This window comes from Oncorhynchus kisutch, linkage group LG11 (genome assembly GCF_002021735.2).
Source record: "Oncorhynchus kisutch isolate 150728-3 linkage group LG11, Okis_V2, whole genome shotgun sequence".
Lineage (NCBI taxonomy): Eukaryota > Metazoa > Chordata > Actinopteri > Salmoniformes > Salmonidae > Oncorhynchus > Oncorhynchus kisutch.
Window position 1 is genome coordinate 38,827,099 of NC_034184.2, and position 22,333 is coordinate 38,849,431.

General features: G+C 44.7%; 1 protein-coding gene across 3 annotated transcripts in view; it reads right to left on the reverse strand.

Moving 5' to 3' along the window:
• Positions 1 to 22,333, reverse strand: part of LOC109899711 (potassium voltage-gated channel subfamily KQT member 5) — a 136,653-nt gene that overhangs the window by 9,541 nt on the left and 104,779 nt on the right. The window contains exons 3-15 of one of the 3 annotated variants that reach the window (XM_031835715.1): positions 20,540 to 20,666; positions 19,112 to 19,287; positions 18,765 to 18,890; positions 17,886 to 17,996; positions 17,661 to 17,756; positions 15,158 to 15,252; positions 13,997 to 14,023; positions 12,044 to 12,100; positions 10,155 to 10,390; positions 3,632 to 3,740; positions 1,087 to 1,218; positions 793 to 927; positions 249 to 368 (exon numbers count right to left, since the gene is read on the reverse strand). In XM_031835715.1, coding sequence (XP_031691575.1) covers positions 249 to 368; positions 793 to 927; positions 1,087 to 1,218; positions 3,632 to 3,740; positions 10,155 to 10,390; positions 12,044 to 12,100; positions 13,997 to 14,023; positions 15,158 to 15,252; positions 17,661 to 17,756; positions 17,886 to 17,996; positions 18,765 to 18,890; positions 19,112 to 19,287; positions 20,540 to 20,666 — 1,547 coding nt within the window. The remainder of the gene's footprint in view (positions 1 to 248; positions 369 to 792; positions 928 to 1,086; positions 1,219 to 3,631; positions 3,741 to 10,154; positions 10,391 to 12,043; positions 12,101 to 13,996; positions 14,024 to 15,157; positions 15,253 to 17,660; positions 17,757 to 17,885; positions 17,997 to 18,764; positions 18,891 to 19,111; positions 19,288 to 20,539; positions 20,667 to 22,333) is intronic. The other 2 variants (XM_031835716.1, XM_031835717.1) reach the window with 2 other exon arrangements.

Genomic DNA, 22,333 nt, shown 5'->3' on the forward strand with positions numbered 1-22,333 from the left:
ATATTAGAAACTCTTGTAGTCCCTTTGGAAGCCTGAAGGTTGAGCCATCATCATCTCACCTTTAAACCTATCCTGCCTCTGTAGATCTACAAACACAGGCTTTGTGCTCCCTGATGGACACATGGACATAGCACCATCTCCTTTCAAACTGTCCTCTGTGTGAGGAACTGGGGGACAGGATGGAGTTGGGGGTAGTGGCTAGCGGGTCTACGTTATTAGGGGTTGGTGTGGGAGGGGGGGTATCTAACCCTGGGGACTTCATCCCTGGGGTGGACTTCCTCCTGGCCTGGCTGTAATATAATTGCAGGGAGGGGGAGGACATGTTCCCAGGTTTGCTGCCCAGTGTGGGACCCAGTCCAGTGGCCAGTCTGTGTGGGAGAGACATGGGGGTCAGATACAACACACACACACACACACACACACACACACACACACACACTTGAAGTGTATCAAAAAAGGGACACCTACAGGCACCACGTATGTACCAGCTACAATTACATTCTTTAAAACCAGACTAGACTACCACTACTACAATCCACTACTAAACTATAGTAGATTCCACTCTTTTGGCTGAAAGACACAGTGCAATATCAAGTCAATCAGGGTTATATCACTGATTTAACCGAAGACAACAATCCTAACTCCTGAAACATTATTATTTATTCTCAGACATTGTTAAAAATAACACCATGCAAGAGACTACAACATTCATAATGTCACACATCGATGCATGAGATGTCTACAGTTAGCCTATTTTAGGCAGGCGAGCGGGGGATGGGGGGGTTGCCTAACCCTGGGACAGACTTCGTCCCTGGCATGGACTTCCTCCTGGCCTGGTTGTAATATAAGTGCAGGGAGGGGGAGGAAAAGGTCTTGACTCTGGGATTCAGCAGCTGCTGCTGAGGAGGACCCACTATGGTGTCCAGCCTGGGAGGAAGAGGTACATAGGAGGGTCAGATATACACACACACACACAGACAGACACAAACGTGAATTAAGTGTTGAAGGTGAACATATATATGAAGGTGTGTGTGTTTATGTGTGTGTGTGTGTGTGTCTGTGTGTGTGGGGGGGGGTGCATCTCACCTAGTCTGTAGACTCTTGATTCTGCAGAGCATATCCAGGTGTCCTGCAGAGTACTGTTCTATCACATCTTTCACATCATACGGGCGCAGAGTCTCCTTAAACTTCTTCTTTGCCACATGAAACTTCATGATCCTGAGTGGAAAAGTGATGAGAATCAAACAGAATCATGTCATTGGGCCATGATCTACCTGTCATCTCTTAGTCAGCCACTAGAGGGAAACAACAGCTTAACTATGCATAAACCAGTATGTTGACAAGAAGCTGACAGTTACTTTAGCCTTTACCTTTTGTTTTTGGAGTATAGGTAAAATAAACATTGCTCAAATACTATCACAAGAACATTATGAAAACGTAGCACATGTCATGTAAACACAATCTGACTGAGCTATTTTGTAACTAAACCACACTCGAATTGTACTATCCCTCTTAATGTACAAGTACAGCTACTGCTGAGTGAATAATATTAATGCAGGTAAGTGGCTTTCTACAGTGGTTCATTCTGACCCCCTAATGGCTCCAGAACTGCTCCAGTTGCTCATTATCCTCACTGTATAAATGGAAACCATCATGACAGATGAGCTGCTGTGAAAACAGTTCTCACTGAGAGGGTGTCAACCCGACACCCTGGGAAAGTCAGGGACACGTCTCCACTCCCGCTGCCCACAAAGGGGGCCTGCTGAGCAAGTAGGCTGGGCAAGGGGAGAGGGGGTCCTCTGGAGCAACAACCTGTGGGTGGGAATTGGGGTGTTGGCAGACAATCAAAATAGGACATCTTTTGACATCTTTTGCCAGAGAGAGGTGGGGGAGATGGAGAGTTAAAGGGAAACGGAAAAATAGAGGGAGGTAGGGAGAGAAGAGGTAGTAAAAAGGAGAGTGAGGGAGGGAGATGGTGAAGGAGAGGGAGAGACAGTGCCAGTATGGTGACCACATGAGTAAACAGAGACATGTTGTCGGGGTCAGAGTGAGTAAGGGGCCAGATGGAACAAAAAACACCCAAACTGTTCTCCCTGAGCCATCACTGGGTTAGCAGAATCCCCTTGAAGCACTGGGCTAGAACAACATAGAGGAGGCCCATGCTCTGGATGTGTTGTATCTAAAAGCCTTAGGAGCCGAGGGGAGAGAGGGAGGTGAAGGAGCCCTGGAAGGCTCTATGTTTAAGTGAAGATTGTGGTCGGGGATGCGTTTGCTATGTACACTGTTTAAAATAGTCATGTCCTGTACAAAATAAATAGAATGTTTTACAAAATATTGCGTAAGAAAACAAAAGTCTACTGTATATAGAGATCTATATAGCGATATTACAGTGAGCTCCAAAAGTATTGGAACAGTGACACGTTTCGTTGTTTTAGCTCTGTACTCCATCACTTTGGATTTGAAATGATGCAATGACTATGAGGCTAAAGGACAGACTGTCAGCTTTAATTTGAGGGTATTTTCATCCATATCGTGTGAACCGTTTAGAAATTACTGCACTTTTTGTACACAGTCCCCCCATTTTAAGGGAGAATAGAATGCTTCTAAATACTTCTACATTAATATGCATGATACCATGATTACGGATAGTCCTGAATTAATCGTGAATAATGATGAGTGAGAAAGTTTAGAGGCTTAAATATCATACCCCCCCAAAAATGTTTATGGTAACAGTGAGAGGTTAACATGTCTTGGGGATATGATAGTTGTACGTCTGTATCACTTATCATTCAGGACTAGGTGACTCCAAAAATGACACAATACATTATTAACCATTCATTTCTACTGGGCACAAAGTAATCTGAAACACAACCAAAACAAACAGCAAATGCATCCAAGTTTGTAAAGTCACAAGCTTGATGTAATCATTGCGTGTTAGGAATATGGGACAGAATATACACATTTGGACAACTTTAATACACTTAAGCGAATTTATTTCTATTATATTTTGGTCCCCTAAAATGGGGGGACTGTGTATAAAAACTGCTGTAATTTCTAAGCGGTTCACTCGATATGGATGAATATACCCTCAAATTAAAGCTGACAGTCTGCACTTTAATCTCATAGTCCTCGTTTCACTTCAAATCCAAGGTGCTGGAGTACAGAGCAAAATCAACAAAATATTTGTCACTGTACGAATACTTTTAGAGCTCACTGTAGATAAGCTCTCCTACCAGCTCTCACAATCCCACGTCAGAATTCGACAAACGTCAGAAGTTTCGCAAATGTCAAATTTCGGCGTTCTTCCAGACGTCAAATTTTGAAGTGTTTAAGAACAAGTTTAGTCATTAACTCAGAATTGTTAAGGTTAGGTTCAGGCATTAACTCCAAATTGTTAAAGTAAGGGTTATGGTTTGGGATAGACTGAAAACAAAAATATCAAAAACAACTTTCTATCTCTGGATTTGAACATGCAACCTTTGGAATCAGAGGGGGATGCTTACGCCCATCTAAAACAGAAACATACTTCAAGGTAACAGAGCTCACTGTTGCCCTTAGTGGCCGGTTTCTACGTCAGTATTCTATATCGAATACTGACTTGTATCACGGGTGACCTGGCTGAAGCACTCACCTGACGGCTCTGATGACAGCCTTCAATGGAGCTGATAGGTCTTCCACGGTGACATCACAGTGGCAAACTCTGTCGCTGAATGCGTCATCATTCCCCATTCCCGTGTCCACTGAGAGACAAAAAGAAGTGTCAAGTTATTTATTTTTTATTTTTTTATGGGGTAGATCAGCAAACAGGTTAAAACCTGTTTGGGATAGGGGGCAGCATATTCACGTTCAGATGAAAAGCGTGCCCAGAGAAAACCTCCTGCTACTCAGGCCCAGAAGTGAATATATGCACATTATTAGTAGTATTGGATAGAAAACACTCTGAAGTTTCTAAAACTGATTTAATGATGTCTGTGAGTATTACAGAACTCATATGACAGGCAAAAACCTGTGAAAAATCCAATCAGGAAGTGGGAAATCTGAGGTCTGTAGTTTTTCAACTCATTGCCTATCGAATATACAGTGTCTATGGGGTCAAATTGCACTTCCCAATGCTTCCACTAGATGTCAGCAGTCTTTAGAACGTTGTTTGAGGCTTCTACTGTGAAGTGGGGGCGAATGAGAGCTGATTCAACCAGAGGCCTGCCAGAGTGCCCTGAGCTGAATGACAAAGGAATTCTCCGACTGGAACATTATTGAAGTTTATGTTAAAAACATCCTACACTTCCGGCGCCGACAGAGATGGCCGCCTCGCTTCACGTTCCCAGGAAACTATGCCGTTTTTAGTTTTTTTACGTGTTATTTCTTACATTAGTACCCCTGGGGTACTAATGATGACCTTAGTACCCCAGGTCATCCTAGGTTTCATTACATACAGTCGAGAAGAACTACTGAATATAAGATCAGCGTCAACTCACCATCAGTACGACCAAGAATATGTTTTTCGCGACGCGGATCCTGTGTTCTGCCTCTCAAACAGGACAACGGAATGGATCCCATGCAGCGACCCAAAAAAACGACTCCGAAAAAGAGGGAAACGAGGCGGTCTTCTGGTCAGACTCCGGAGACGGGCACATCGTGCACCACTCCCTAGCATTCTTCTCGCCAATGTCCAGTCTCTTGACAACAAGGTTGATGAAATCCGAGCAAGGGTAGCATTCCAGAGGGACATCAGAGACTGTAACGTTCTTTGCTTCACGGAAACATGGCTCACTGGAGAGACGCTATCGGAGGCGGTGCAGCCAGCGGGTTTCTCCACGCATCGCGCTGACAGAAACAAACATCTTTCTGGTAAGAAGAGGGGCGGGGGCGTATGCCTTATGGCTAACGAGACATGGTGTGATGAAAGAAACATACAGGAACTCAAATCCTTCTGTTCACCTGATTTAGAATTCCTCACAATCTACCAAGAGAATTCTCTTCGATTATAATCACAGCCGTATATATCCCCCCCCAAGCAGACACATCGATGGCTCTGAACGAACTTTATTTGACTCTTTGCAAACTGGAATCCATTTATCCGGAGGCTGCATTCATTGTAGCTGGGGATTTTAACAAGGCTAATCTGAAAACAATTTTATCTGCATATCGATTGCGCAACCAGGGGTGGAAAAACCTTGGATCATTGTTACTCTAACTTCCGCGACACATATAAGGCCCTGCCCCGCCCTCCTTTCGTAAAAGCTGACCATGACTCCATTTTGTTGATCCCTGCCTACAGACAGAAACTAAAACAAGAGGCTCCCACGCTGAGGTCTGTCCAATGCTGGTCCGACCAAGCTGACTCCACACTCCAAGACTGCTTCCATCACGTGGACTGGGATATGTTTCGTATTGCGTCAGATAGCAAGATTGACGAATACGCTGATTCGGTGTGCGAGTTCATTAGAACGTGCGTTGAAGATGTCGTTCCCATAGCAACGATTAAAACATTCCCTAACCAGAAACCGTGGACTGATGGCAGCATTCGCGTGAAACTGAAAGCGCGAACTACTGCTTTTAATCAGGGCAAGGTGACTGGTAACATGACCGAATACAAACAGTGCAGCTATTCCCTCCGCAAGGCTATCAAACAAGCTAAGCGTCAGTACAGAGACAAAGTAGAATCTCAATTCAGCGGCTCAGACACAAGAGGCATGTGGCAGGGTCTACAGTCAATCACGGACTACAAGAAGAAATCCAGCCCAGTCACGGACCAGGATGTCTTGCTCCCAGGCAGACTAAATAACTTTTTTGCCTGCTTTGAGGACAATACAGTGCCACTGACACGGCCTGCAACGAAAACATGCAGACTCTCCTTCACTGCAGCCGAGGTGAGTAAGACATTTAAACGTGTTAACCCTCGCAAGGCTGCAGGCCCAGACGGCATCCCCAGCCGCGCCCTCAGAGCATGCGCAGACCAGCTGTCCGGTGTGTTTACGGACATATTCAATCAATCCCTATACCAGTCTGCTGTTCCCACATGCTTCAAGAGGGCCACCATTGTTCCTGTTCCCAAGAAAGCTAAGGTAACTGAGCTAAACGACTACCGCCCCGTAGCACTCACTTCCGTCATCATGAAGTGCTTTGAGAGACTAGTCAAGGACCATATCACCTCCACCCTACCTGACACCCTAGACCCACTCCAATTTGCTTACCGCCCAAATAGGTCCACAGACGATGCAATCTCAACCACACTGCACACTGCCCTAACCCATCTGGACAAGAGGAATACCTATGTGAGAATGCTGTTCATCGACTACAGCTCGGCATTCAACACCGTAGTACCCTCCAAGCTCGTCATCAAGCTCGAGACCCTGGGTCTCGACCCCGCCCTGTGCAACTGGGTACTGGACTTCCTGACGGGCCGCCCCCAGGTGGTGAGGGTAGGCAACAACATCTCCACCCCGCTGATCCTCAACACTGGGGCCCCACAAGGGTGCGTTCTGAGCCCTCTCCTGTACTCCCTGTTCACCCACGACTGCGTGGCCACGCACGCCTCCAACTCAATCATCAAGTTGGCGGACGACACAACAGTGGTAGGCTTGATTACCAACAACGACGAGACGGCCTACAGGGAGGAGGTGAGGGCCCTCGGAGTGTGGTGTCAGGAAAATAACCTCACACTCAACGTCAACAAAACTAAGGAGATGATTGTGGACTTCAGGAAACAGCAGTGGGAACACCCCCCTATCCACATCCTGGAACAGTAGTGGAGAGGGTAGCAAGTTTTAAGTTCCTCGGCATACACATCACAGACAAACTGAATTGGTCCACTCACACAGACAGCATCGTGAAGAAGGCGCAGCAGCGCCTCTTCAACCTCAGGAGGCTGAAGAAATTTGGCTTGTCACCAAAAGCACTCACAAACTTCTACAGATGCACAATCGAGAGCATCCTGGCGGGCTGTATCACCGCCTGGTACGGCAACTGCTCCGCCCACAACCGTAAGGCTCTCCAGAGGGTAGTGAGGTCTGCACAACGCATCACCGGGGGCAAACTACCTGCCCTCCAGGACACCTACACCACCCGATGTTACAGGAAGGCCATAAAGATCATCAAGGACATCAACCACCCGAGCCACTGCCTGTTCACCCTGCTATCATCCAGAAGGCGAGGTCAGTACAGGTGCATCAAAGCTGGGACCGAGAGACTGAAAAACAGCTTCTATCTCAAGGCCATCAGACTGTTAAACAGCCACCACTAACATTGAGTGGCTGCTGCCAACACACTGACACTGACACAACTCCAGCCACTTTAATAATGGGAATTGATGGGAAATTATGTAAATATATCACTAGCCACTTTAAACAATGCTACCTTATATAATGTTACTTACCCTACATTATTCATCTCATATGCATACGTATATACTGTACTCTATATCATCGACTGCATCCTTATGTAATACATGTATCACTAGCCACTTTAACTATGCCACTTTGTTTACATACTCATCTCATATGTATATACTGTACTCGATACCATCTACTGTATCTTGCCTATGCTGCTCTGTACCATCACTCATTCATATATCCTTATGTACATATTCTTTATCCCCTTACACTGTGTATAAGACAGTAGTTTTGGAATTGTTAGTTAGATTACTTGTTGGTTATTACTGCATTGTCGGAACTAGAAGCACAAGCATTTCGCTACACTCGCATTAACATCTGCTAACCATGTGTATGTGACATTTTTTGTGTGATTTGATTTGATTTGATTTGACTGATTCTATACTTTGTTTGACATGTTTCTATGTACTGTAATATGACTTTTTGAACCTTTCGTCTGACCTTTCGCCTAGACTTGCCCGCGCATCGTGAGTTTGGATTTGTTTACCAAACGCGCTAACAAAAGGAGGTATATGGACTTTATCGAACAAAACAAACATTTATTGTGGAACTGGGATTCCTGGGAATGCATTCTGATGAAGATCATCAAAGGTAAGTGAATATTTATAACGCTATATCTGACTTTTACTGACTCCACAACATGGCGGGTATCTGCATGGCTTGTTTTTGTGTCTGAGTGCTGTACTCAGATTATTGCATGGTTTGCTTTTTCCGTAAAGTTTTTTAAAATCTGACACAGCGGTTGCATTAACTTGTTCGATATAGGGGGCGCTCTTTTAATTTTTGGATAAAAAAACGTTCCCGTTTTAAACAAGATATTTTGTCACGAAAAGATGCTCGACTATGCATATAATTGACAGCTTTGGAAAAAAAAACACTCTGACGTTTCCAAAACTGCAAAGATATTATCTGTGAGTGCCACAGAACTGATGCTACAGGCGAAACCAAGATTACATTTCAAACAGGAAATGCCCCAGATTTCGAAGGCGCTGTGTTCCAATGTCTCCTTATATGGCTGTGAATGCGCAAGGAATGAGCCTACACTTTCTGTCGTTTCCCCAAGGTGTCTGCAGCATTGTGACGTATTTGTAGGCATATCATTGGAAGATTGACCATAAGAGACTACATTTACCAGGTGCTCGCTTGGTGTCCTCCGTTGCAATTATTGCGTAATCTCCAGCTGCGTGCATTTTTCCATTTGCTTTAGAGGAGAAACCCAACTGCCACGAATGACTTATCATCGAATAGATATGTGAAAAACACCTTGAGAATTGATTCTAAACAAAGTTTGCCATGTTTCTGTCAATATTATGGAGTTAATTTGGAAAAAAGTTTGGCGTTGTAATGACACGTTAGCCAAACGTGATGAACAAAACGGAGCGACTTCTCCTACACAAATAATATTTTTGGAAAAACTGAACATTTGCTATCTAACTAAGAGTCTCCTCATTGAAAACATCCGAAGTTCTTCAAAGGTAAATGATTTTATTTGAATGCTTTTCTTGTTTTTGTGAAAATGTTGCCTGCTGAATGCTAGGCTTAATGCTATGCTAGCTATCAATACTCTTACACAAATGCTTGTGTAGCTATGGTTGAAAAGCATATTTTGAAAATCTGAGATGACAGTGTTGTTAACAAAAGGCTAAGCTTGTGAGCCAATATATTTACTTCATTTCATTTGCGATTTTCATGAATAGTTAACGTTGCGTTATGCTAATGAGCTTGAGGCTATGATTACGCTCCCGGATACGGGATTGCTCGACGCTAGAGGTTAAGGAGTAGTATATCTATAATTCTGTGCATAATAGTTGTATCTTTTATCAAAGTTTATTATGAGTATTTCTGTAAATTGATGTGGCTCTCTGAAAATTTGCCGGATGTTTTCGAGCCACAACATTACTGACCATAAAGCGCCAATGTAAACTAAGATTTTTGGATATAAATATGAACTTTATCGAACAAAACATACATGTATTGTGTAACATGAAGTCCTATGAGTGCCATCTGATGAAGATCATCAAAGGTTAGTGATTAATTGTATCTCTATTTCTGCTTTTTGTGACTCCTCTCTTTGGCTGGAAAATGGCTGTGTGTGTTTTTGTGACTAGGCTCTGACCTAACATAATTATATGGTGTGCTTTCGCTGTGAAGCCTTTTTGAAATCGAACACGATGGGTAGATTAACAAGAAGTTTATCTTTAATTTGGTGTATTGCACTTGTGAATGTATGAAAGTTACATATTTCAAAAAAATATTATTGAATTCTGCGCTCTGCCTTTTCAGCGGAATGTTGTTGAGGGGTGCGGCTAGCGGAACCCCTAGCCGTAAGAATATTGCAGATAGATTGTAGCTTCCTTACAGACTTCCGCTCCAAGCTGAAACTCAACAATGTAATATTTATTAATATTTTTCCTCAAATGAAAATTGAAATCAAATCAAATTGTTATTGGTCACATACACATGGTTAGCAGATGTTGTTGCGAGTGTAGCGAAATGCTTATAGATCCGACAGTGCAGCAGTATCTAACAGGTAATATCTAACAATTCCACAACAAAACCTAATATCTAACAAATTCGACAACAAAACCTAATATCTAACAAATTCCACAAGAAAACATGGTAATACGGTCACCGCAACAGCCCTAGACTCTCCCCTTGTGGACTTAAAAAGCACATACCTTATACAAACACCCGCACTCGCACACATTCACATAGACCCACACATACACAGACACACAGAGGCAACACATCCTCTCTACTCACCCTCGGAGGGCGCGGTGCGTGATTGACTCTTGAGGCGCAGGGAGGGTCTAAAGCGTGTGCGGTCGTTGAAGCTCCAGCTCTTCTGCACCTTAGCAGGGCTGGTTCCCGTGTTAGCGCCCACCACATCGTTGCCTGGGGAACAGCGTCGGTCATTGTTGATGGATGTCTGGCGGCTCTTCATGCTCTGGCCGCGAGGGCTTGCCATCCGTACCCGCTCCTTAAAGCTCAACTTTGTACTGGAGAGAGAAAGAGAGAGAGGGAGAGGAAGAGAGAGAGGGAGAGGAAGAAAGAGAGGGAGAGAGAGAAAGAACAAAAGCCTGTTATTATGCATTCCACCTGAGAGATAAAAATGTGTGCCCACAGAGCACACTCACAGTGTAGTGCAGTGAACTGTCCTTTCCTCAAAACCAAACATGCTTACCTCATCCACAACACACTTAGAGTACCCCATCTGCTCTCTAAGAGAGTGGTCCCTAACCCCGATCCCGAGGAACTACAGATATAGAATCTTAATTAGAGTTAGTTTGCCACAGCAGGAAAATAATCCTGCAGAAACAGGAAATGTGAAATGTTTCAAAATGGAAATGACAAACTTCAGAAGCCTTTTTAAACTTCAAATATACTACACATTTAAAATGCATTGAAGGAGAGTTCTCCTGCAACAGGATGATCAAATGAAGATCCTACATCTGTATAGGATGTGCAGGATTTTTCTCCAGCCCAGCACTAAAGCAGCTGAATCAGCTGGGTGGAAACAGAAGTCTACACTCTTAGAAAATAAGTTGCTACGTAGAACCATAAAGTGTACTTTATTGTCGCTACATTCAAGTGGAACCCTTCACTAATACAAGGGTTCTACCTGGAACCAAAAAAGGGTCTCCTATGGTGACAAACAAAGAACCCCTTTTTATAAGAGTGTACACACATTGTAACTCTCTAGGACCTCTAACTCTTGTGGACTATTGTTCTAGAGAGCAGTTGCAGTAGTATGACACTGACCACTGTTCTAAGACAAAGAAAATTACCAGGGAACACTGCAAGACTTACAATTCATATTGATGCAAAGAATTACTGTTCCTACTACTAAAACTGTAGGCTACCATCTCTATCTCTAGGACACCTGTATTGTGCCGATCGGCCTGTGCTTAGACGTACTGTAGATTTATGGCCAGGTGGGGGGTGCAGAGAGCCTCTACCTGTGACACACCCTAAACCCCCCCTGCAATGGCAACCGGACAAGCATGCAATGCTGTGCATCAATCAGATGGCGTGACAGTAAGCCCAATGCTCAGGCTTGATTTTGCAGGCATTAAAGTTTTTGTGGAAACTTCAGGAGGGAATATTGCGCTCCAGAAACGATAAGGAAGTTATTAACGATAACAGGGACCTTGCCCAAGCCCAGGTCAATGAAGATGCATCAAGGCAGTGTGGGTTGTGTGGAAGACAGGGATCAGAGGGGGTCAAAGGTCAGTCATGGTGGTTGCAACCATTGTTTATGAATTCATGCAGTGGCACCATGCAGCCAAGCTGAGGGACCTCAGCAGACCAATGGAGATCGAGATGGACTGTATATTTCAGAGATTAAGGACTATATTAAGAGGTCAGATTTCTACACACAGAACTACTTCCGATACCCAAAGGGGACCAGGATACAGTTAGTTAGGGGTTGTGTCTGATAAGGGGATCCAAGGGAGGTGGGGGTCAAAATCAACAGGCAACAGGCAGCAATCCCATTAGACAAGCAAAGGGCAAATACAATAGTCTCATTGACGGGAAGGGGGTAGGTGGCAGTTTGGGGGTTCTCTCATCATCCTCCATGCACTTGGCAGTTAGAAGGCATTCCCAGAGATCATGTGACCAGGGAGGAGTGGATGCTGGGTAGTGGGTACCTCCTAAATTTCCGTGTGTAATACCTTCTGAAGCGCCTCCTATTACTATGACCCTTACTAGGGGGGTAGGGAGGAAGACAAATAGAGGAGGAAGGGGTTAACACACCATGGAGTAGGAAAGGGAGGGACGAGAGACATCTGTACGGTCAATACTGTCAGAAGTTTAAACTTGCGATTATGTATCTCACATTCCATGTTGTCAGTGCTGAAGAATAAATATAACTGGGGATTATATGGCTCACATACATTTAGCTGTAGGCCTAGGAGTTTACATGAAAAATATGAAGGTTAATTTGTGGTGATTATGTCCTTACACTCTACACTCTTAGGAAAAAAGGGTCTATCTAGAACCTAAAAGGGTTCTTCGGCTGTCCCCATAGGAGAACCCTTTGAATAACCCTTTTTGGTTCCAGGTAGAACCCTATTTCCTCAGAGCGTTCTACATGGAAACCAAAATATTTCTACCTGGAATTAAAAAGGGTTCTACCTGGAACCAAAAAGGGACAGCCGATGAACCCTTTTTGAACCCTTTTTCGTTTCAAGAGTGTAGATTGACAGAAGTCATAAATTGTGAAGAATAGATTCCAAAAGAGCAGAATAAGCAGACACACCCCCTGTCTCATATTCTCACACCTTCTGTATACACATACACACGCACACACGCACACACACACACACACACACACACACACACACACACACACACACACACACACACACACACACACACACACACACACACACACACACACACACACACACACACACACACAGTTTAGCTGGTTGAGTTTATACGTCTGTTTCACCAAACAAATTTGCTACTGTAAAGGAACTAATAACATTATCTAAGTTATAAACCCCTGATGTGAGCGATGCGTAGGAAAAATGTAATTGTACAGCTAATTGTATAGTAAAAATTTAAGTGCATGAAAAGATGGGGTATAATTACGATTTCAAAAGCTCTTGCGTTATTGACTAAACCACAACAGAAGTTCTTTGAGAGGCCAATGAAAGCATACAAAACCCCATAACTTCTAATAGCTTGGAGAATTAGCAGAGAATTACAGTTTGGTTGTGTGTGTGTGTGTGTGTGTGTGTGTGTGTGTGTGTGTGTGTGTGTGTGTGTGTGTGTGTGTGTGTGTGTGTGTGTGTGTGTGTGTGTGTGTGTGTGTGTGTGTGTGTGTGTGTGTGTGTGTGACTGCATCTGTGCTATGCATATGTCTCTCAACAGAAAATCCACATTTATAAAAGCTGCACTGGCATGACATGAGAAATCCACCGTTGCCAAAGGAGCACTGTATTGTAAAAACAATAACCAAAAATCATAATTAAAGTCACAAATCTCTCTGTCTCTCCCTCCTCCTCTCCTTGTCTCTCGGCCTGCCGACTGAGACTAGTGTTTGATGAGTTATATAAATACCCTTGGAATGGAAAAAGTGCGTCATGGTGCAGACATGGTACAGACGCCGGTTTGCACATACTGTAACACACACATATCGTAGAAACACACACACTCAAACCCATACACTGTAGAAATACACACACACACACACACACATACACACACAAAACAGTAAGCATAGAAACACTCAGATACTCTCTCAAACACACAAACATGGCAGAGACAGAGAGAAACGACCGGTACTGCATTCATGGTGGCTTGGAGAGGTGCACTGAGAGACAGAGACGGATACACTAGAGAGCCTTTTCTCAAACCAAGACATCGACTTCCATAGCACTGCTGATTTTCATTCTCCCCCTCTAACCAGGGACTGATTCTGACCTGGGACCCCCCCGGTGATAGGAAGCTCTGGCCAAACAGTGACTTTCAAAACAATTTGAAAACAAGAGTTCAGTATCTACACTTTTAACAAACAGCATACGACTTCTTATTAGAGTGAACGTCATTGAATAAACGATTGCGCGATGTGTGTAGAGGTGAGAGCTACAAACCTGCTAGTTGTCTCGCCCTGTTCTTTCCTTTAGGTGTTAGTGAGAAAAGAGGAGAGAGAGACAAGGGAAGAGACATCAGTAGTTAATGACAGAGTCTACAGCAGGCCTGGGCAACTCCAGTCCTCGGGGGCCTGAATGGTGTCACATTTTTGCCCCAGCCCCAGCTAACACACCTGACTCCAATAATCAACATCTTCAGTTAAAAATGCAATAAGTTTAAATCAGGTGTGTTTACTAGGGATGGGGAAAAGTGTGACACCAATCAGGCCCCCAAGGACTGGAATTGCCCAGGACTGGTCTACAGGGTCTCCCACCGGGACTGCGAGATGAAGACAGAGGTCAGCCAGCTTCCTAACATCCTGTCTGTGTGTGTCGCATGCGAGACATGATGTCAGAACATGAACACAAACAGTCAGGCGTGAAGAACACAAACCACCACAGTCAAAGCCTTGTGCAAGATAAATGTTGTCAGCTAGTTTGCAGAACATTGCAGCAGGTGCACATGCAAGCGATGGATGTGCCACATGACCGGCCTCGGAAAAGCACTGGCAAACAGAGAAAGGAGATAGAAAGGTGTATGTGTGTGTGTGTGTGTGTGTGTGTGTGTGTGTGTGTGTGTGTGTGTGTGTCTGTGTATGTATTTCTGTGTATTTGTGTATTTCTGTGTATTTGTAGACCTACAGAGGGTATGTGGGTGTAGGTTTGCATGAGAGAGAGTGAGTGCAATAAAGCAGGTGATCCAGACAATATTACCAGGCTCCTCTCCTGTGCCCTTTAACATACCCTAAAGCCTTCAGAGAAACCATGGATGTCATTTCTGGACAACATAAGTTGGAAAATGTTTGTTTGTACACTCGGTTTTACTTTCCATGTTTAAATGAATTAGTGAAAGTTTGGTTCTTTGTGTGTGAGCGCCTGGAAATATTGGACTATTTGATGACTGTGAGCCTTCAAAAAAATGACTGTAAAAGTACTGTATCCAATGACAATAATAAATAGATAAGTATACAGAGGAATGTCAAAAGTAGTTGCTGATTAAACTAAAAAAGACACCTGGCCACTAAAAAAGCAGAGAATGAAATTGTGAAAAAAAAGCTGGAAGAGCACAGAGACCAAATAGGAAAAGAGCAGAGCAGCAGCCATACTTTAGGTGTTACCTACTTTGCAGGACTGCAGGTATGCAACGCCTTCAAATGAGGCTTCCAGGTAGCTATGGAAACCGAGTTCTCATCAGCAGCATAACTACGCCAGACACACTACGTGCAGTCAACAGAAAACAAAAGAAAAAGACAAAGGAGGGAGAAGGGGGGAGAAATGTTTTGTAAGACAAGGCCGGAGTGAGGGAGGTAGGGAGGGAGGGAGGGAGGGAGGGAGGGAGGGAGGGAGGGAGGGAGGGAGGGAGGGAGGGAGGGAGGGAGGGAGGGAGGGAGGGAGGGAGGGAGGGAGGGAGGGAGAATGAAAGGAAACAGAAAGAAAACAAAAAGAGAGTGATTAGTAAAACCGGTGGTATCAAGGCATCATGGGGCAGGGGGAGGGGGGGATACATGCCTGAAGGGGGAGAGGGCACCCTGGTAGTGCTGCCACGTGGCACTGAGGTAGGGACGAGCACCGTCAGTGGAGTAGAGCCGCCAAGCCGCCTGGGGTACGAGTTGACACACGCAGACAGACACACATCGACGGGAGGAATAGCATCATGGTGAGGAGATGGGGTACACGTAATCATAAACACAGAGGTGCACAACGCATACACAGACAGACACACACATACAGTATACTGAACAAAAATATAAAAGCAAAATGCAGCAATTTCAAAGATTTTACTGAGTTAATGTTCATATAAGGAAATCAGTCAATTGAAATAAATTAATTAGGCCCTAATCTATGGATTTTACATGACTGGGAATACAGGTATGCATCTGTATTTTTAAAAAAAAAGGTAGGGGCATGGATCAGTCAGTATCTGGTGTGACCACCATTTGCCTCATGCAGCGCAATACATCTCCTTTACATAGAGTGATTCAGGCTTTTTCATCAGGCGTTTCATCAGGCCTGTTGGTTGAATGTTTTCATCAGGCGTGTGGAATGTTGTTCCACTCCTCTTCAATGGCTGTGCAAAGTTGCTGGATTTTGGCGGGAACTGGAACACGCTGTCCTACACATCGATCCAGAGCAGCCCAAACATGCTCAAAGGGTGACATGTCTGGTGAGTATTCAGGTCATGGAAGAACTGGGACATTTTCAGCTTCCAGGAATTGTGTACAGACCTTTTTGACATGGGGCCGTGCATTATCATGCTGAAACATGAGGTTATGGGGGGATGAATGGCACGACAATGGGCCTCAGGATCTCGTCATGGTACCTCTGTGTATTCAAATTGCCATTAATAAAATGCAATTGTGTTCGATGTCCACAGCTTATGCCTGCCCATACCATAGCCCCACTGCCACCATGGGGCACTCTGTTCACAATGCTTATATCAGCAAGCCCGGTACAGTACAGTTGAAACCGGGATTCATCCGTGAAGAGCACACTTCTCCAGCGTGCCAGTGGCCATCGAAGGTGAGCATTTGCCCACTGAAGTTAGTTACGACGCCAAACTGCAGTCAGGTCAAAACCCTTGCTTGGAAGACGAGCGCGCAGATGAGCTTCCCTGAGATGGTTTCTGACAGTTTGTGAAGGAAATATTCGGTTGTGCACGCCTACAGTTTCATCAGCTGTCCTGGTGGTTGGTATCAGATGATCCTGCAGGTAAACAAGACGGATGTGGAGGTCGTGGGCTGGCGTGGTTACATGTGGTCTGTGGTTGTGAGGCCGGATGGAAGTACTACCAAATTCTCTTAAACAACATTAAAGGTGGCTTATGGTAGAGAAATACGCCTTTTGTGAGTATGGAACATTTCTGGGATATTTAATTTCCGCTCATGAAACATGAGACCAACACTTTACATGTTGCATTTATATTTTTGTTCAGAACAAAGGGGACACAATAGTGAAAGACCAGCACAAAGAAACAACAGCGATAACACATCCCTGCCAACTGAATACTGGAAGTCCGTCTGTGGATAAAAAATATCTGGTTAGAAGTGTTCCACATCAACTCAGCCATACTATACAGATAGGATAAATAGAGTACAATGCTAAATTAGTTGACTGTTTGCAGGCCTTAAAGCAATGGAAAAAGGGAGCTAAATATATGAATCAAACAAGAAGCCTAATCGTTTTTTCTGCTTGATGGCAAAATCTCTATAAAAACAAGATCTGTGTGTTTGCTTTGTGGAGTTTATTGTCTATGTTGAGTTGATGGTGTATTTTAATAGTCCGAGGCTTGTCAGTTAGGATGAGCTTTGGCGTAGAGGTAAATCCACCCTGGGAATAGCTCTGGTGGAAACAGCTCATAAATATCAGCCCTGTATTGCCTTTGGACCTGAGAGAGGACAAAGAGTCTTAGCTACGGTTAGATATCAAATGCACACACACGCACACACTCACACACAAACGCGTACGTGTTTTCACACACACACACACATACACATAATATATATTTTATACAAACACACTCTGATACAAACAGACGTACACGTGGGCACTTTCACGCACGCGCACTTGCACACACACACAGAACAGTTAAATCATATCTGGTGATAGACTTGTGTGTGTTGTGTACCTGGATGAGGCTGGCTGCTGGGTTCCTCCTCTTCTCAAAGTGTTTTTGTCTGTGCTGTTCCTGTACCTTCAGGGCAAAACCTGAGCCCAGGATACCCTGCACACACACACACACACACACACACACACACACACACACACACACACACACAAATGGACCACGTTCAATCAACGTCAAATTGTGTGTGTGTGTATGTGTGCGCATGTGGGTGTGTGGGTGTCTCACAGCAGGCAGGGCGAAGAAGGAGATTCCCATCAGAGCAAAGCCAGCTGAGATCAGACGACCTGTCCATGTCTGAGGAGTCTTGTCTCCATAACCGATAGTTGTCAGGGTGATCTGTTCACACACACACAGAGGTCAGAGGTCACAAAACGATTTTCCCACAATGCCAGTTTGTATTATTTTGGGTCAATTAAAATGTTCAATTCAGTCAATTCAGGTAGTGAAATGTATTTCCCGAATAGAAAAACCCACTGTATAGAGCTCTTGAGGACCAGGATTGAATAACACTGCACTTGTGTGTGTGTGTTGTATATTTCAGTGACCCCCTTTCTCTTCCAGTCCCTGTCTCCCCTTGCACATCTAATACCCCAGTCTCGCCTGACAGACACTGGAAATGACATTTATCGATTGGGTCATGTTAGCACGTCTGAAGCCGTGGGCATTCATTAATTGTGTTGACATTGTATAAGGTCTAGCAGAGTAGCGCCTGGGAGGTGTTTGAAGACCAGCCAAGCATGATCTTGTAGCGGTGTCATTAAGGTGTCTTAAGGTCATATTATAGACTGGTCGGCAAATCCAGTAATGAATATAAAGCTACTCTTTCTTTTTGTCTTTCAGAGATGTCCTGGTTAGGTAGTTTTTTTTGCATCTGCTGATTAAACCTCTCTCCTGTAAATATTGTTATGGGCTACGTTGAAACATATTGATCAATCTAAATTGAGTGTTTGTGTGGAGTGTGTGTGTGTGTGTGTGTGTGTGTGTGTGTGTGTGTGTGTGTGTGTGTGTGTGTGTGTGTGTGTGTGTGTGTGTGTGTGTGTGTGTGTGTGTGTGTGTGTGTGTGTGCGTGTGTGCGTGTGTGTTTGCGCGTGTGTGTAGACTCACCGTGCCCCACCACAGAGCATCGGCATAGGTGGCAAAGTCTTTGTTGAACTCCTTCTCCACGAGGTAGACCAGGAACGAAGAGAAGATGAGCACCAGGAACCCAATGTACCAGGCTGTCACCAACTCCTATAGGAAATCAAATATTATGCTCAAACAAATACATCAAATCTCACTGTCCTAAACCCCTAAAGAGCAAGTTGTAGTGAAAGAGACAAGGAAAGATTCACTAGGAAGAACATGAGAGGAAACAGACAGTAGAGGGGGAGCACATCCTTTTCTTTTTTTAAGAAGATCAGAGTACATAGGACCATCTAGGCCAGACTGTTGGACTACAAATTTGGTTGTACCTTACTGTGTGCATAGACTACAGATCCCAGTAGTTTCCAAGTGCCCCCTCTGCGGTCCATACGCACCATCCGCAGGATCTGCAGGAAGCGAAGGCTACGCAATGCTGAGGTGGCAAAGATGTTACCTTGGCTACCAGCGGACACCACAGCAATGGAAGCTATGAGGACAATTATGTCTGGAAAGAGACAGAAAGAGATAAAACCAACTTCAATACTTTTGTAGTATTTACAGTCTTGTAAACTTTCATGAGAGTCTAATGATAATGTAGTGCAGTGCATATGAGTGATACACATGATAGTACAACATGTTCCAAATACGTTTTGGAGAGTTAAGGATTTGAAATGGTATGGTAGTTGTGGGTAACATCTCCACGTTCCAGCTCTGTGAAAATGTCCTCCACTCATCAGGCTGCTGGAGCCCAACACCAGAGAGAGTAGAGGGGGCCCGGGGCCACAAACTGTGTTGATCTGGAGTTCTGACACTAGTTAAGAAAATAGACACAGTGTACTGGAGGAGTCATCACATGGATCTAATGTACCTAGTATTCACTTTCACACAATCAGAGAAGAAAGGAGAGAGAGTATGAGGGATAGATAAAGGGAGAATGCGAGGGGCAAAGAGGGTTCACACAAACCCACATCCTTAGGGCCACGGAGATAGTCCTGAAGAACATACAAACCTCTACTGCTCCTACAGTACACTGGGATGATAGTGTGTTTCGCTCCAGTTCACATCTATCACATTTCAGCAAACACATTTCAAATTCTGAAACTCTAACCGTGGCTGGTTTTAGTCTTCTCTATTGGGAGAAGAAACAGATAGTGATCTTTGTTCTTGTAAACTGTATTTATCCTTCTTTTATGAGAACTCAATGCCAGCTTCTGTTTTCTCTGTTTGTGTATTGAAGTACGTTATCTGTCAATCAGAAGTCAGCCTTGTATATTGACAGATCATATTGATGATCATCTCTCAACAACAAGATCTCATAGCTTCCATTTGAAATTCAACGTATTATGGATGAACGTCTATTTTCAATGCATTACAGGGTTAAAACAGAAACAACTCAAAGGTTAACAGTTTAGGCATTAATTTCGAGTGGTTAAACTAAGGGCTATGGTTCGGGGATGGCTCCGCAAACCAACCAGCACTGTTTCCATCAAGTATCCTCGAGTAGTCTCACGACTTGCTAGAGCATTGTGAACTGCCGTAGAGCAGTGGTCTGAGCAGTGCACTTTGGCTCTGAGCATCATGAGTTTGAGCCCAGTGTTGAGCAACTGTTTTTCTTTTTTTGTGAACCACGAGGAAGGCATATATCGACATCAGGACATTTGCAAATGTCGAAATCTAAGTCTATTTCTAGTAATCAGGCTGCATCTCTCGGTGGAGTGATAGCACCTTTGCAGTGCAGCACACACACACACAGTTACCTATGACACAGAAGGGTTTCCTGGCAAAGCGGAGGCGTCCCTGCCATCCCCTGTAGCGACAGCAGCAGCCTGCGCTCCATATCCTGATGATGTACTCCAGCCCAAACACCACGATCATCACAAACTCCTACAGGACACGCACGCACACAAGCACACACACAGTCGCAGCCCATTATTGAGAGTCAAGAGGCAAGGGGCAAAAGCTCAATATGCTGTAAATACCAGACAGTTGAATAGAAAAGCCAGCAATTAATAATGATATCCAATAATCAATATACAGATGTTGGATCTTCATTTGACCCTCTATCTGTCGCGGAATAATCCTGCAGCAGGAGGATTTGGATGAATATTGAATATTTAGAATAGCCGCCAGGGGGCAGTTAGAAGTGGTGTTTACAGTAACTTAGACAGCAGGTCCACTAGCCAATGTAGGCTACACCTCATCTTGTGTGAATTCTTATGTAGATTATAATAATATTTGTATGGGGTAGACATATTATTTACATTTTTATTTTAGATGAACAGTTTTATTATACAGTACCAGTCAAAAGTCTGGACACACCTACTCATTCAAGGGTTTTTCTTTATTTTTACTATTTTCTAAATTGTAGAATAATAGTGAAGACAAAAAAACTATAAAATAACTCATATGGAATCATGTAGTGACCAAAGAAAGTGTTAAACAAATCTAAATATATGTTATATTTGAGATTCTTGTCAAGGCTCTGAAGGCGTGGAGACATTGGCTTGAGGGGGCTAAACACCCTTTTCTCATCTGGACTGACCACCGCAATGTGGAGTACATCCGGACGGCGAGGAGACTGAACCCTCGCCAGGCAAGGAGGGCCATGTTCTTAACCCGTTTTGTTTTCACCCTGTCCTACAGACCAGGTTCCCAGATCGCTAAGGCAGACGCACTGCCCCAGATGTATGACACAGAGGAGCGGTCCATTGATCACACTCCCATACTTCCGGCCTCTTGCCTGGTGGCACCAGTGGTGTGGGAGCTGGACGCAGACATCGAGCGGGTGTTACGTACAGAGCCCACTCCGCTCCAGTGTCCAGGATGTGGGTAGGTTTCTGCGGTCTTATTGCCACGACCGGCCAGGGGAGTGGGCGGCGTTCATCCCCTGGGTAGAGATGGCCCAAAACTCGCTCTGCCACTCCTCCACTAACCTCTCCCCCTTCCAGTGCGTACTTGGGTATCAGCCGGTTCTGACACCTTGGCATCAGAGCCAGATCGAGGCTCCTGCGGTGGACGAGTGGTTTAAGCACTTGGGGGAGACCTGGGACGCCGATCATGTGCACCTGCAACGGGTTGTGAGGTGTCAGAATGCGAGTGCCGACCTCCACCGCAGTGAGGCCCCGGTGTTCGCACCGGGGGACCGGGTCTGGCTCTCGACCCGAAACCTGCCCCTCCGCCTGCCCTGCCGGAAGCTGGGCCCGCGGTTTGTGGGGCCATTCCAAGTCCTGAGGAGACTGAACGAGGTTTGCTACAGGTTACAGCTTCCCCCCGATTACCGTATTAACCCCTCGTTCCATGTGTCTCTCCTCAGGCCGGTGGTGGTTGGTCCACTCCAGGAGTCTGAGGTGCGGGAGGTTCCTCCACCCTCTCTGGACATCGTGGGGGCCTCGGCGTATGCTGTTCGGGCTATACTGAACTCGAGGCGTCGGGCCGAGGGGCCTTCAGTGCGTGATTGTTTTATGTATGTTCGGTCCGTTATTGGGGCTCGGTATTACGACATGTTATTGGAAAATTGGAGTAAAGTTACTTGTGTTACTCATCTCTGCTGT